Source organism: Copadichromis virginalis, linkage group LG2, assembly GCF_057382275.1.
Source record: "Copadichromis virginalis isolate Kocher_CV1m ecotype Utaka linkage group LG2, C_Virginalis_male_GT1.1, whole genome shotgun sequence".
Classification (NCBI taxonomy): domain Eukaryota; kingdom Metazoa; phylum Chordata; class Actinopteri; order Cichliformes; family Cichlidae; genus Copadichromis; species Copadichromis virginalis.
The window spans coordinates 28,768,467-28,784,588 of record NC_140619.1 but is presented as its reverse complement, the minus strand read 5'-3'; the positions used below and the strand labels follow the sequence as shown (position 1 = coordinate 28,784,588).

Below are 16,122 nucleotides of genomic sequence, written 5' to 3'. Positions count from 1 at the left end.
TTAGTGTGTTTACATCTTTAAGTCTTCAGAGAAATGTTGAATCCCTCTCTTATGAGCCTAAATCATTTATCCACAGATCGGTCTCATGGACATAAAAAATAATGATCATAAAAAGGAGACCAGCACTGTGTGGGTTTTCACTAGGATAAACCTGGTATGACTGTGCTCGGCTTTGGTCCTTGTCAGTGAGCAGACTGTGATTGCACAGCAAAATTATGAAAGAAAAGGATGAAATCAGTTCTTTAGTAGTTTAATAACCTAATGTAGATGACTAAGGTTGTATTGTGCGCCACTGTTGGTTAACTAGGAGGAGCACCATGGGCCACATTTTGAAGCTAAAACTACAGATTTATCAGAGTGAGTCTGGCCCTTTAAGAGCCAGTCGTGTTCATCAGCGGTGGTGTTGGTGGTGATAGAGAGCAGAGCAGTCTAGAGCTACACACTGCAGAGCACATCTCCAGCTGCTGTTAGCCTACCTGACGGCACAGCAGCCTTCTGGCTCTCATCACAGCTCGTCCTGGAGGGGAATGGGGGCCACCTAGCCCGCTTACTAGCCGACTAGATTTCCTAGAAGCTGGGGGGAAAGCCTCGAAGGCTGGCGGTCCAGCAAGATGGTATCCTGGATTATCTCGAGGATAGTTGTGTGAGTATGGGCAGGGTTGAATCTGTTTTTTTTTATTCTTAAACACCATAACGGCTCCTTTCATCAGCTGTGTGATGCTGAACGCCGACTAGCTAGGCTGTCCGTTTCTTGTCCTTTTTATACATACACTTCACGTGTAGGGGAAAAATAAATACATTAGATATCCTGGCATTCAGACAGGGGCGTTTAAAGCTCCTGTGTTCAATAACCACAGCCGTTTCTTTAATCAGCACAATGATGCAGCACAATCTGCATCCAGCGCTTGCTAGCCGCTCGTAGCTAACGCGGGCTGGCTAGTCAGTAACTGTAACCACCTGACAGATAATGTGTTGGCAGGGAAAGTGCAGCCTGTTTAACATGCCAGCCTCGCTGCACACAAGTAAACAGACTCCGAGCTGCCAGCCACTGCTTTTTACTTTTAAATAGCCCTCTGTGAATGTAACTAGGCGCCGTACCAACACGAGTTGGTAAAATGTGGTGCAAGGCTAAAGAAGCCCAACAGCCCAGCCAGGGATGTGTGTCCATCCATTCATATGCCACTAGCAGTGGGGCTTAATAAGACGGACAAGCGGTATCAGCAGATCACTTCTAGGCCTCCACCTGAACACGCCACATCCACACTGTGTGGATGACTCAACTAAAGCCAGCTGTCGTTATCTTGATCCATTATGCAGACACTTCACAGTGCTGCACCGGTGCTGTCCCATCTCTAGTGAAATGTCCAGATACTGTGTGCTCATCAACTGCTAACCTTAAAGTCGAACATCATGATGCCTTTGGAAGGCCCAGGTGTAGAAATGATGCTTCATCCCTATAAATGTTCTGCTTTTCCTTGATTACATAAGCAAACTGTTACTGTTATTGGCTTCCAGCTGCCTGCATCTTCCACTTCACTACACCTCAGGTAGTCATGTGTCTACTGAAGGCAAACAATGTGACTTGAATATGCATCATAATGCCCGCTGATTATCCAGCACACAAGATTAGTTATTTCTTGTCTTTTGTGCTTTAAATGTGCATCTGGCCCAGTTTTTAAAGGGTGGTCAGCCTGTTTCTTTTCTCCTGTTTTTACAGCTAGTTTATTAGTCTAACCTAAAGAAGTGAACACTAAAATATTTCCTAGACTGAACAAGAGGACAGAGTGACTGTAAGGTCAGTAGTGGGCTTTCAATGAGGACACAAAGAGGCACAGGGCGTCTGCTCTGGGAGTCCGCTGGCTTGGAGGCCTGCTACGAGTCATGTCGGCTCACTGTACGGAGCAGCACACATCACTGAGCAGCGTAGTCGAACACTGGGACAGAAGACCTACTTAAGGAAGGGGGGGAAAAAAATAATGCTAGGCTACCTCTGTAATTGGCATTCAACCTTTATTTACATTAAGGGTTTAAATCCAGCTATTGGTTTGCACTGTAGGCAAACTTGCATGGCCCTTCTGATCTGAGCTCTCCCTGCTGTCGCCTCACTCAGCGTTCAGTATCCTGTCAAATCAGCACATATCAGCACAGTGGCAGAGGATGCGATCAAATGCACATCAAAAACAAGGCTGTGTTTGCACAATGTCCCAGTGTGCACGTGTTCTAACACATGGTGACCCACCCCTGGTGGAAACTGTGTGTTTTTTCCATTTTAGCTCACTGCAGTCTTCCTGACTCCATTACATTGTTTCTACTCATTATCAGGCCACTTTGTTTTGACAAGTCACTGCCCAGCACTTCTTTCGTGGCATCACCATGCGGATTAAAACCACATAGACACTCGCTCTGCTCAAGTACATGTCGTCCTTTTGTGTTTCACAGAAGCTCAGAGCAGATGTGGCTGCTGTGTGGGAGTGCGTTTGTGAGGTGTCAGAGTCAACACCCAGAGGCCATGTTCTCTAGCTGAAGCCCCTTCCTCTGACCCAGTCTTGTCTGCTTTTTTTGCAGCCTTGCCTTTGGGACGCTCTACCCGGCGTACTCCTCGTATAAGGCCGTCAAAACGAAGAATGTGAAGGAATATGTGAGTATAACCCCTGGTTACTAAACTTCAGCAAACAATTTTTGAGCTCTGTCTGCTCTGTTTGACCTTTAGGGTGTTTTGCCCTGAGCGCCTGCCAGCTATTTCTCCTCTAATGTGTTGAGAATCAACATGAGGCAGAGAAATGCTCTGTTTCATCAGAGCAAGCTTATTAATTTCTGTTGTCATGTTTTCTGCAATGCCCGTTCCGTTTCTTTGGCCGTTATCATTTGAAGACTAACAAAAATAGGAATCATGATCGGGGTGTTCCAGACAAGGCTAGAGGCATGGGATTGCAGTTTAACTAGGACACACCAGCCTTCATAAAAGAAGGGCGTTTATGCACCATAAAAACACTAAAAGACGGAACAAATCCTGCACTTTGGATTCTTCCTGATTCTTTTTCCGTTCTGCGTAGATCTTTATGAAGTTCTGATTTATAAACCTGAAGCATTTATTGTGACAGGACCTTAAAATGTGGGACTTAGTTCAGGGTATTTTAACGCTACCCTTGCTAACATTATATGAATTTACATGCAGCTCCTGATAATTGCAGGGTCATGTTGTGCACTGTATTGTGAGAGCCTATCGGGATGAATTGGACTGAGCACTAGACAAGTAGCTGGTTGTTAAAGACAATAAAAGGTTGTCTGTAAAGGTTAAAGCAAATCCTATAATTCGTGTTAGGATGATTAGATGATGTCCCAAAGAGCTTCTTTGGCTATCTGCAATGTTTGGCTTCCTCATTTTTCAAGTGCTTTCAAGTTGAGATCTGGTGACTGTGGATGAAAGTCCGTGACAGTCGACACTCTTCAGTCTTCTTTTTGGTCTAGTCGTAGTTCTTGCAAAGAGATGTGGTTGGGTGATTTATTCAGCTGCTGTAGGAGTCTTTCTAAAAAAAGGGCACCAACTGAAGGGTTTAGCATGTTAAGCACAGAGTGCACTTGGGTAAAGTTGATGCAGTGGAGGCAAAACCGTCCCACAAACATGTTTCCGTGTCGGTTTGATCTACATCTACAAATCTTATCTTTTGTAATCTATGAGCTAGGGCAACAGTGACAGAAAAGAAAGGGGGGGTGCAAATGCACAGGAGTTAACTGGAGAAACAAGAGGAAGACTAGATCACAGCCTAACAAAGATGCAGAGAGGAAATCCGGATTAGGAAAATACTCAAATCTCCAAGCAGTCTCTCTCATGGATGCTGAAGGGTCTCTTCAAGGGTTGGATAGAAATACATTAGCAAGCTTTGCTCTGACCTCACGTCTCTCCGATGGAAACAGGAACACAATCTTCGGCAGTTTCATACCCCTATCAGATGGATGCATTATGATCGTGTTCATCACTTGCTGGAAAATACAAATCAAAACAAAACAGGTGCTGCAGCTTCAGAGTGTGGTTGGAAAATCTGCGCCAGTGCAGAGTTAGTGCTGGAGAGCTTTACACTTTCACAGCACTCGACATAGTGGACTCTCCATGCAAACACAAGAGGAGTGAGCGGTGTGTGTGAGTAGAGGTGTTATTGGGGTTGTTGGAATTTGTCCTAAATTCACACTAGGAAGAGGGGAAATAAGGCGCAGGGGAACTCAGTCGAGACAGAGAATGAAATGCAGAAAGCCCTGAAAACATTCAGAATGAAGTGGGGGCGGGGGCGGTGGGGAGACTAAGATTACAACAATAAACCAGGAAGAAACACTGGAGCATGAAACTGTTTTTACTTTTCAAAATGACTCAAAATTTCAAATCCTCAAACATTCAAAAAAATTTTTTCATTTTTTTCTTTGTCATTTTAGACCCCAAAATGTATTTTGTTTTAATAGTTAAACATTATTTATTTATTTATTTATTTCACAATTGCAAATGATTCAGACCTGTGAAAATTGTCATATTTTTAAACGGATGTCTGTGCTGGATCCAGCACTGAATAACAGACTGTATTGCATTGCTCAAAAATAATTCAGGGGCACAAGTTTAACTCATAAACATGATGTGCCCTCCTGGAGGAGCTTTGAACATGAATGTACCTTTTCATGCTATAATTGGTTACAATGAGTGTAGCAAAAAGCAAAGCTGGACACTGATCAGTCAGGAGAGGATGCTAGACTGTTGTCTGTATCCAGGTGGTCTTGTTGTTGCCTCTCCTGTGGGCCCGTTGAAAGCACCTGCACCTGACTCACAATGGTTTAAGCTTCCTAAATGGACAGATTGATATCCCTGAAGTTTAACTGACTTTTTTAAAAGAAACATATATGATGAGATTCCACATGAATGATTTGCTTTGGTTTAAAGTGAAATAAAGGTTCCCTGTAAAGGGCTCAGTCAGTCTATTGGATGTTTGGACTAAAATCCAAAGGATGAAGATTGTATGAAACTGCCTGACCCTTTAATACAATAATGTTTCATCGTTCGGAAAGTGCCTGGGTTTTTGATCACTGTGGATATTTTTAAACACAGCTGATTGGGGCTCTTCCTGATTACTTCATCACTGCATGAGAGAGAGGTGGGGAGATGGCAGCACTCTGGCCCTCAGCCTAGATTTGCACTGGAGAACAGTCTCCTCCTGGCTGGTTACTATGGCAACCCACCCTCTCAGTCGCTGCTCAGGCAGACGGCCACAGAAGGAGCGAATATGGGGCGGGGAAGTGTGAGAGGGGGAGAGAAGGGAGACGCCATTTTTAGAGCTGCTCTCATCCCCGTTCTTCTCTTGTTTGGCTCATTTCTAACGAGCCAAATGATCCACCGTTTGGTGCATTCTCGCGGCTGCGTCCCCGTGGCTTGTTAATGTCTTTAAATGCACCATTACCACTCAGAGCTGTTCTTATGTTGAATGTATCAGTGTATTTGATAACTGATGATTTATCTGATATTAGCAACGAAGTTAATTTGCCTGTAAATGACCAGTTTAGAAGATGACTCGCATCTCTCTTTGTCTCAGATGTGCCCATGCATAGTGATGTGATGCGAATGGACTGAAGCATGTGTCCGATTTCTGTGTAGGGATGTCTGTGTGCGTAACCTCTGTTTAGTGCCACGTGTCTCAGCACATGCGAACTGGATGCTGTGGGTTTTCGTGTACTATTTTTAATCATGTTCTCTCCCTCCGCGTGTGTGTGTGTGTGTGTGTGTCCAGGTGAAGTGGATGATGTACTGGATAGTGTTTGCATTGTTCAGCACAGCAGAAACAGTCACAGACCTGCTCCTATCATGGTGAGTCGGGAGCTGCTTGTGATTGTAACCCTCTTTCTTCACGCGCTTATAATAAATGAACCACTTGTAAAATTAAAAAAAATCAATAGATGCTTTAATGTTCTGCTGCTGATTTTTAATACAATAATCTCTTGAAGGATCTTTTTTGTTTTTTTCCTACTTTAGCATCCTAATCTATACACCACTCATGCATACCTTTTGCTCAGTGTGTTGTTTCCTTTACGTCTCTGCCGATTGATTAACTCTGTGTTTAATTATCCAGGTTTCCATTTTACTTTGAGCTAAAGATTGCGTTTGTGATCTGGCTGCTGTCTCCGTACACCAAGGGCTCCAGTGTCCTCTACCGCAAGTTTGTCCACCCCACCCTGTCAAATAAAGAGAAGGTAAAAAGAAAAAGCCCATCAAAATCTGATGTGAAGTCCACACTGAAATGATATGACAGTGTCGTCTCTAACTCCTCCCTGTGTACTGTCCTTTGTGCTGCAGGAGATAGATGAGTACATCGCACAGGCCAAAGACAGAAGTTATGAGACCATGATGAAGTTTGGAAAACGGGGTCTCAACCTGGCTGCTAACGCTGCCGTCACTGCAGCCACCAAGGTGACTGTGTTTAAATGTACCCACATAGATGCCTCTGCTTTTCTGTTTGCATGTGAAATACGAACTTCGGCCAAATGGTAAATAATGTTGTTATTAACTCACTTGTACAGCTAGAAAAGAGGACTGAGATGACTGTCAGTAGTTGAGCTTCCTCTAACAATTAGTCTAATAATTAAGTGGGCTCCGAATTTATTTTCTAAATGAGTTTTTTGTTCTATTCACGGAAGAACATTAACAAACGTCCACCAAGCCAGCTCACTCTGTGGGCAGTATTTACTTTAATGGGACCTCTTACTGTAATGTACATAATAAAGTGACAGGTCCCTATATATAATCTCTACATCCCCAGATGCGTATGCTTTCAGATAATAGTTTTAAATAGCTCTACATATCATTATTAGCACTTTGACCTTCAGATCAATGTATAGATCTTGAAGGAGAGGTCAGAGTTTGACATGATATTTGAAATCTTTTTATTTGTTGACTATACACAACACATTTGTAAGAATCACAGTTTCTAAGGTTTAAGGCTTTTTTTTGTTGGTTTTCAACCAATAAATAACTAGGATGACCTTTCATGGTGGATGTGCATTTTATGTGACCAGGTGACTGGACTAAATAACTTTTTCTGACTTTCGTCAGATTAGCTCTGCAACTGTAATAGTGAAGTGTGCTATTAGATACTGTACAGTTGTTCTCGTAAGCTGCGAAACAGGAAGTTGGCGCTACTAAATCATTCTGTACTAAAGGCTTATAGCTGCTGCAGACACTTGTTCTGTATTTATAGTAAAGCTTGTTGTTTGTTCCTTAATACAAAATTCCATATTAGTTAAACATGCACTCTCTAACATTTGTCATTTGTCCCAAACACAGGATCACAGATTGCATTTATCAATGTCCTCAAGTATTCACACACATTTGTTTGTAAAGGCAAATATTGTCCGTGCAGCTGCTTTTTTTTATTAGAGCTCCACTTGGAATTTATTTTCATATTGATTACCCTGTTGATGATTCTGTTTAGTAAGTTAAATAATTGTAGCCAAAATTCCCAGAATCCAAAGTGGGGTCTTCCAAATATTAATCAGCTTCACCACATAATCATTGGCAGATTTTTAAAAAATGAACTTTTGAAAACTGTTTTCTTCTGAGCTCTGAGTAATGGTGGTTTTGCATATCTAATATGCCTGTTTTTGTTCCTGCTGTGACGCCCAGGGGCAGGGCGTGTTGTCAGACAAGCTGCGGAGTTTCAGCATGCAGGACCTCACTCTCATCAACGCTGACGACGAGCTGGCTCTGCACACTCCCGATGCCCGCATGAGACGGGACCCCATGGATGAGATGAGCTCGGGCGCGAGCACCCTGCCCCGGGCCAAGAGCACCTCTGCACGGCAGAGTAAGGCCGCACAACACGCATCTCCCACACGACATCAGCAGCAGCTTCACGTAGAGAAACACGGAGTCGTACACAAGTGCATGAATACACTCAAGCTGTGTTTGCAGCTTGCTGACTGACCCAGAGCGTGACGACGAAGACTTCCTTTATTTAACTTCAGAGCAGGACTGGGACTACTTCGGCCAAGTGGAGTCATGTGATTTAAAGCACTGCAGGGTGGGAAGAAAGGGTGGGGAAAGAAGGGTGGCTGAGGGAGGCAGTGCAAAGAGGATCGAGCCGGGGTGAAAACATGTGATTCCAGTGGGAGGGGAGGCTTGGAAGGAGGTCTCTTTGTGTCTCGCTGCACTGCCGGCTGGCTAACTGTGTGGGTACAAGCTGTGAGCTGAATACAGAGAGACACTGAAACAATGAAGTCACGGGGCCGAGTGGTGCATTTTAATATGTACAATGCATTTTTTTTTTTTTTTTTTTTTTTTTTTTGTTCATTTACACATGACTTCTAAAACCAGACTGAAAACAGCTGAAACAAAACACTGAAGTCAGAGTTCAACTGAAATCTGCAGTGGCATTAGTAAATGAGTAGACCCTAACTTTTATGAACTAGCAAGTTCAAAATTATTTATTTTGGATTACTTTTCTTTTCTTTTTTTATTCTAAATGATCTGCAGATCATCACTAAAGTAACGAGTTGTAGCTTTGCAGCTCCTAAAGTTGCTGTTTGGGATTTTTCTAATTTTATTTAATAAAACACTTTTTCTATTCTAGATGTCACACAAACAGTTTAGTTTCCTTCCTAATTTAACATTTGCAAAGAAAACTTTGTAATCTAATGGACCAGTTCTTCTGATTTTATGTCTCCCAAAAGCAAAGGATAAAAATGATTTCACAAGCTAATTTGAGTCTCTGGAAAATGGGTAAATGAAAACAACAAAACAAAAAAAAACACACTTAAAAAGATGGAAGTGACTCATTTTTTTTCCTCTTTAATTTAAAACTGGTGGCTGTATATTATTAAAAAAATAGATAAATGGAAGTCTCCACTAGGTGGCATCAAAGGCTCTGTCTGTGATGATGCACTGGTTCAAGGCTACACCAAATAAATCTGTAAATTAAGCAGTTCTGTGGCAGCAGTAAAATGCAGAGGTGTGATGTTTGGTGTCTCTCAGATCATGTGGTGATGTCACTCTGAACACTCAGCTTCTCTCACTGACTGTCCATCAATCTCTGTCCTGTCCTGCAGCTCGCTCTGTGGCAGCCGCGTCCCTTATTGATGACACATCGTCCCAACACAGCTCTGACCTGTCAGACACAAGGACCGAACACTCTGATGAGGATGTGGGAGATAAAGGGCACAAACGCAGTACCAGTGTGAAGGCAACCAAGAAGCCTGCTGCTGCTAAGACAGAGGTACGGCATACACGCTTTGTAGATTTGTCAATCACAGGGCAATTTTCTTAAATTGTATATTACAACAGTCACTAGCCACTTTAAGTACAACTTCAAATGCTCATTACCCAGCAACTGCATTTAGCCATGTAGACATGGTCAAGATGACCTGCTGAAGTTCAAACTGAGCATCAGAATGAGGGAAAATGTTGTTTAAGTGACTTTGAAAGTGATTTGTTTGTTTTTTGGTGCCAGATGGGTTGGTCAGAGTATTTCGGAAACTAAGGTTTTCCCACACATTCATCTCTAAGGTTTACAGAGACCGGTCTGAAAAAGAGAAAATATCCAGGGGCTCTACAGTCACCCGATCTCAGTCCTATAGAGCAGCGGTACCCAACCCCCGGGCCACGGACCGGTACTGGTCCGTGAGTTATTTGGTACTGGGCCGTGAGAGTGAGACTCGGGTGTGAAATGTTTGGTTTTCAGGGTTTTTATCGTTTTTTTATCGTTATTTTGTTATCGTTTTTTTTTTCGTTAACTCTGTTTTCCTGGGTCTTTTCACGTGTGTTATGAATAAATCTTTTTTTTCGGTACCGGTACTAGTTTTATTTTGTTGTATTTATGCGTGACACCTTAAAGGCCGGTCCGTGAAAATATTGTTGGGCACAAACCGGTCCGTGGCGCAAAAAAGGTTGGGGACCGCTGCTATAGAGCATCTTTGGGATGTGGGAGAATGGGTGTGGACAGAAATCTTACAGCACCTTGTTGAATCTGTGCCTTGAAGAATTCTGAAGGCAGACGAGGCCCCAGCCCTGTACTAGCAAGGTGTACCTAATAATCTGACCAATAAGTGTAGCATTGTCAGTATTTCCTAATATTTTTTTCTTCCTCAACAATTAACCTACTTTAATTTGGTAATAGTAATATATGTATTTCGTTACTAATAACACAGTTCATTTCCAATAAAACGGTGATAAATGATTTCATGTTGCACACATTACCTCTTGACCTACATTTAGTTCTGACCCACAGATTACATGTATGCTTTCACAAGCAATTAAGTGGCCTGTGAGTTCATATAATCATACCTGTAATTACACAGGCAAGTGATACTACCTGCACCAACTGTATATACATCAGATGTTCCTGTGGTGTTTTGCAGCATCAACAGTTCACTCAGAAATCACACGCTGCTCTTTATGGAGACTTTGTTTTCACTGTTTACACAGATGAAACATGCTTTGAGCAGAAGTTACAATGCAACTAATACTTGTACTCTTGTTAGTGAAACCACTCATTTTACCAGTCTTTGATTGATCAGCTTTAGTAATCTCTCTTTATTTTCTTCTTCTGCGGCCAGACTCAAACCAAGACAGTGAAGAAGCCAGTGAAGAAGAAGACGACAACTAATAACGCAGAGACGCCACCATGAGTCCTGCAGCCCACACATGCACTGGCCTCCGCTCGCTCCACCCACAGCCTGCAGTCCCTTCCTCCTGTTTGGTGTCCACACAAGCGCACATATACACTTTACATACATACATTCATTTTAAATACAGTTCTCTTAAAGTTACAGGCCCTTGTTTATGTCTCGTTCTCTTTAAGGAGAATTTAGCTGAGATTTAACTGAGACTTTTTTTTTCTTTTTAATTTCACACAGGCCACAGTCTTCAGCTAATCTTGACCTGACCGTGTGATAGAAATCGTCCAAAGTTTGTCTTTTGAAGCACTAAAAACTGGAACTCTGGGCTCTCAGTATTTTGCCATCATTTTAAACTAAGGAGAAAAAGGCAAAATCTCCTTTGAGGCCTACATTAATTAATGAGTGGATGAGTGTGTCCATCCTTACTGCTGTTAAGCTCAGCACACCTGTCACTCAGGACCAGCCTGTCTTCACTCTTTTACAGCAGTGTATCCTGTCTTTGTTTAATGTTGAACTAATTCTTTTTTCTTTTTTGCGTCCAAAGTTTCATTGTTAGCTTGTCCTCAGCCTGTTTCCTCTGAGTGAGTCTGGCTCTGCCACGTTCAGGTCTCACTCTTTCACGTCAAACACAGTGCTGATGATGAATTATTTGTTCAGTGCTGGTTTTGTGATCCTCGGTCTGGACGCTACTCTGAGGTCATATGTAACTATGATCTGTGATGTTAGTAATTAATATGATCAGCTGTGCTCAGCTGGATCTGTGAAGGCAATGCTGCTAATGAGTGATGACTTTCATGCTGGTGTTTTTGAGCTAACTTATCCACTTTCACTACAGAAGTGATGTTTGTATATCATTTCCTTTCAACATTACAAAGTGACTCAGCACCTCTGCGTTTTCTTTTACTCCTTCTATCCAGCTGTGTGGTGACACTTGACCTGATTAATAGCATTTCTGCACACTGGAAGCTTGGATGGACTATAGAAATATGTGAATAGTGACACAAATAAAACTACTGCGAGTGATTATTTTAGTCTCAGATATGGAGGGAGAGTGAGAGCAGGCTGTGGGTGTTTCTAAAGTTACTGGACTTCTGGTTGTCAGCCACTGCGTTAAGTATACTGAGTACACGAGAGCATGAGGAGGTCAATGCTCATTACTGCTGTCAGCAGTGTGACTCTTGAACCAGTAGGGGGAGCCAAAGCACACCTCCACTGTTAGCTGAAGTTGCTGAACCACATGTAAACACCAACATGTAAATAGTAACCTTGACTGTATATACAGTATGAGCTTGCTTGCCTTATTCATTCTCTGGGCTTAAATCAGTTTTTAATCATTTCTGTGTATTTTTCATTCTTAGTCTTGACAAATCACATGCTCTGACTGAGACCAGAGGAACCTCAGACTTCAGTAAAGACTTCTGGTAGTAGAAGTGATTATTGAATTTTAAATTAACATTTACTTTTCTCCTTGAGACATTTGACTCCATCTCAGTGTAGGGAATCAGCTTGTAAATTTACATTTTATCTTTGGTATTTTAGGGCCAAAAGTTGGAAACAAAACTTTTTTTTTTTTCTTCTCCTTAATTTAATGTTTACACTGAATAAAAACACATCACATACTGAAAAGTCATTTTGTGTTATGAAGAGAACGTTCTTCATTTTTATCTTGTGTCATTTTGAGATATTTATTGCTGATTATTTTGAGTTTAAAATCAGTATTATATACAGGGATGTTCATTTGTATCTTGTTTGTGTCAGTTATCAAAGCTCCACATCAAAGAGGATAATTTCATGTGCTGGCACAGTGGCACCTAACAAGGTCATGTAATGGTTAATAAAATACTAATAAAGAACATGAAATTTGTTTGTTTCTGTTGATTTTTGTGCAGCTCAAAGCAAATCATCTACACAACAGCCACTAAGTGGGAGTAGCACAGTTGTTTCTAGTAATGGCAAAGCCTCTCAGACCTCACTGAAGAAAGACAAATTGATTTTGATGGGGTAGGGTTGTAAAAAATATGTAAACTGTATTTTAACTGTGCTTTCAGAAATGTATGTTTTTGTTTGTTTGTTTTTCCCCTAATATCTCATTCATTCATTTCAAAGTCTGCTAGCTCACTCTGGAGCCTCACCCTGTTTCTTGATATAGTTAGTCATCATCTAACCCACATGATGATTCTGTAAACAGAGAGATGATATACACTTTATTATCCGTTTCATCAACAAACTGAGTTTATTTATATAACTTCTATTCACAACAGCGGTCTTAAGACACTGTATATCGTAAGGCAGACCCAGCAATGTTAAGGAGAACATCAGCAATCAGAAAATCTCCTGTGAGCAAGAGATGACAGGAAGGAAGAACTCCCTTTTAACAGGGAGAGATCTCCATCAGAATGAGATTTGGGGAGGAGCAGCCATCTACTTCTACTGGTTGGGTGTTTGTTGTTTTTGTGAAGAGACTATAATGTCTCTTATGGCTGTATAAATCTACATATAAGATGACAAAGAGTTGTTGGAGTACAAAAATGTGAATAAAGAACAACTTACTTGTAAGTAAGGGAGATGCGAGTCTTAGTAACAACAAATAAAAGTAAAAGATCATGAACCAGCTGTTATATTCCAGCTTCAAATGTCAATATTAACCAATATTAATGAACTAAATTCCTAAATGTTGGTTCTGTTCATCCGGACGTAGCATTTTCAGTGGGAGAAACGTTTCATCAATCATCCAAGTGACTTCAGTCTCAGCTCACTGCAGGACTCCATTGTGGACAATCACACCTGCTCCATTCCACCCTTGTGAAGCAGCAGAGTTCCTTTTCCCTGTAACTGATTTAACATTTCAGCCATAAAGAATAGTTCAGGAAATCATTATTGTTACATACAGTAACTCTTCATTATGTGGCAGGATAAATACAGCATCTCTCTCTCTATAACTTTCTGTGAAACCATACAGTTGGGCTATAAGCAGGAAGAGGAAGGGTGAGGGTAATCCAGAGTAAGAACCCATGAAATATTTGCGTCACCTCTAACAGTTTCCCTGTGATAAAATTTAAAAAATACACAATATCAAAAATATAGCACTGCAATTTTACTTAGCTAGGGATAAGGTCAGGTTGAATATATATAAAAAAAAAAAAACACCCAGCACGCCCCTGCGGGCGGTTTATCACTTACACCCCCGGAGAGCAGTCATTTCGGGGTAGTACCTTAGACCCCCGCGGAGTCATCATTTTGCGTTTCTACCTTTAAAAGCCGGAGAGCAGTCAAATGCTGGAAGTGGAAGCTAAATTGGCTAGTCATTCATATGTATATTGGGTCGTTACCTAGGAATTCTGGAGGGAGGGGATTGGGGGAGAAATCAACACACATGAGTCTAGGTCCTTTGTTGCTGACATTTATTGATAAAAACAGTAGTTTCATTTCATGTTATTTCCTTTTTCATTTCAAGCAAGGAAGTGGATGTAGTTAGTAAGTAAGATATTTCAGACATTATTCTGACACAGAGGAGGAGATACTGGAATTATAATTAGTATCTATGCATGCATTTGTGATTTTGTTTGACCTTCCCATTGCTCACAATTTGAATTTGTTCACACTGCAGATGAGTGTCTCAGTCCCCAAACAAGCTCTCTTTTTCGGTGGAGAAGCAGTCTCCTCATCCGCAGTGAGTGTGGAGAAATCAACACACATGAGTCTAGGTCCTTTGTTGCTGACATTTATTGATAAAAACAGTAGTTTCATTTCATGTTATTTCCTTTTTCATTTCAAGCAAGGAAGTGGATGTAGTTAGTAAGTAAGATATTTCAGACATTATTCTGACACAGAGGAGGAGATACTGGAATTATAATTAGTATCTATGCATGCATTTGTGATTTTGTTTGACCTTCCCATTGCTTACAGTACAAAAAACCAACCATTTGTACACATATGTACTAATAATAATAAAAAGTGAGTGCAACACTGCAACCCGTCACCCCGTCGTTCAGTGGTCGTTGATCAGTGGTCCATTGTGGCACCATTCAGAGCACTGGTACAATAGTACCAGCAAGATATGGGAAGACATTGCAAATGTACTTGGATTTTAGGTTGCAAGCCACCCAAAACTTGATCCCAAACTTGTCAGGTTTACTTGCAAACACTTGGAGTGTTTCAGTATGCCATCTTAGGGAGAACTCAACACACATGTAGGTCCTTTGTTGCTGACATTTATTGATGAAAATAGAAAAAAAACCAACCGTTTGTACACATGTTTACAAATAATAACAAAAATTGAGTGAGTACATTACAACATTTTCAGCAATCACTCACAATCCTGGCACTGCCACGGTATCTGTCGCCTGCATTTACCACATGTGTACCTGTAGCAGTGAACACATCGCACAGTGGCCTGATTTTTTTTGCATCTGTGTTTGACCTGACACGTGGCCCTTTTTCCAGGGCTCGGTGTGGAGGGTTGTGTCCGAAGCAACTGTTCTTTTCTTTCCTTCTTCGCAGCTACATGAGAGTGAGCCAATTCGGTTGCAAGGGCTACCAGGAAGTCCACCCGTCTTTCCTTCGTCCCGGTGCATTCTTGATACAGCACATGTGCATTCAGTGCTGCCATGTCAATCATGTTATAAAACACGGCAACTGGCCAGCGCCGTGTTCCTTTGCGGACAGTGTACTCCCGAACCATCTGGTCCATCACATCCACGCCACACTTTGTCTTGTTGTAAAGGGTGACAGTGTTTGGCTTCCTTTTGGTAGTGTTTTCGGTCTGAACCACGCTGTGCATGCTGCTAAGAATATATACTGTCTTCTTCCGTTTGGCCGCATACGCCGTCAGCGTGGCAGCAGAGGTTGAAAACACCTAAGAAATAAGATAAATTGTTAATTCCATAGCCCTTTTACACACAATGAAACACATAAACATAGAACCACAAAAGACCTGCAACATACCTGAGTGGTGAATTCATTGCGATCTGTCTGTCTAGTGGATTGAGGAATTTCCCTGCGAATCTTGTTGACTGTGCCGAGGATGGTGGTTTTCCGTCTAAGAAGTTTTTGCGCAAGTGAAAGCGATGTGAAAAAATTGTCAGTGGTAACATTTCTGCCCTTGTCCAGGAATGGTTCCATCAGGCTCATAACTACATTTTCGGAAAGTCTCTCCCCAGTGGGACGATTGGGGTCCTTGCCAAGATATGGGAAGACATTGCAAATGTACTTGGATTTTAGGTCGCAAGCCACCCAAAACTTGATCCCAAACTTGTCCGGTTTACTGGCAATATACTGCAGGAAACTGCACCGAGTTTTTGATGGGAAAAGCTGTTCATCAACGGTGATATGTAGACCAGGGTTGTAGCACGTGATGCAGTTGGTGACAAATGATCCCCACACACTGGAAATTGCTGCGAACTTATCAGTCTTTGCTCGATCACAGCGGGTGGACTTGTCATCAAAGCGTAGGTGTTGCATGATGTCTTGGAAGCGGTTTCG

General features: G+C 41.8%; 1 protein-coding gene across 1 annotated transcript; it reads left to right on the top strand.

The window, feature by feature from the left end:
• Positions 1–359: 359 nt before the first annotated feature.
• reep2 (receptor accessory protein 2) lies at positions 360–12,645 on the top strand. The gene is made up of 8 exons (XM_085477596.1): positions 360–643; positions 2,566–2,638; positions 5,763–5,839; positions 6,102–6,222; positions 6,326–6,439; positions 7,652–7,832; positions 9,073–9,239; positions 10,579–12,645. The coding sequence occupies exons 1-8, from the start codon at positions 612–614 to the stop codon at positions 10,648–10,650; spliced, it is 837 nt and encodes a 278-aa protein (XP_085333722.1). The 5' UTR covers positions 360–611; the 3' UTR covers positions 10,651–12,645.
• The last annotated feature ends 3,477 nt before the right edge of the window (positions 12,646–16,122 follow it).

Excerpts from the sequence above, each read along its gene's own strand:
- reep2 (XM_085477596.1), top strand. The coding sequence starts at position 612 with ATGGTATCCTGGATTATCTCGAGGATAGTTGT. Across the intron at positions 5,840-6,101 it reads ACAGACCTGCTCCTATCATG|GTTTCCATTTTACTTTGAGC; the intron begins GTGAGTCGGGAG and ends TTAATTATCCAG. Across the intron at positions 6,223-6,325 it reads CCCTGTCAAATAAAGAGAAG|GAGATAGATGAGTACATCGC; the intron begins GTAAAAAGAAAA and ends TTTGTGCTGCAG.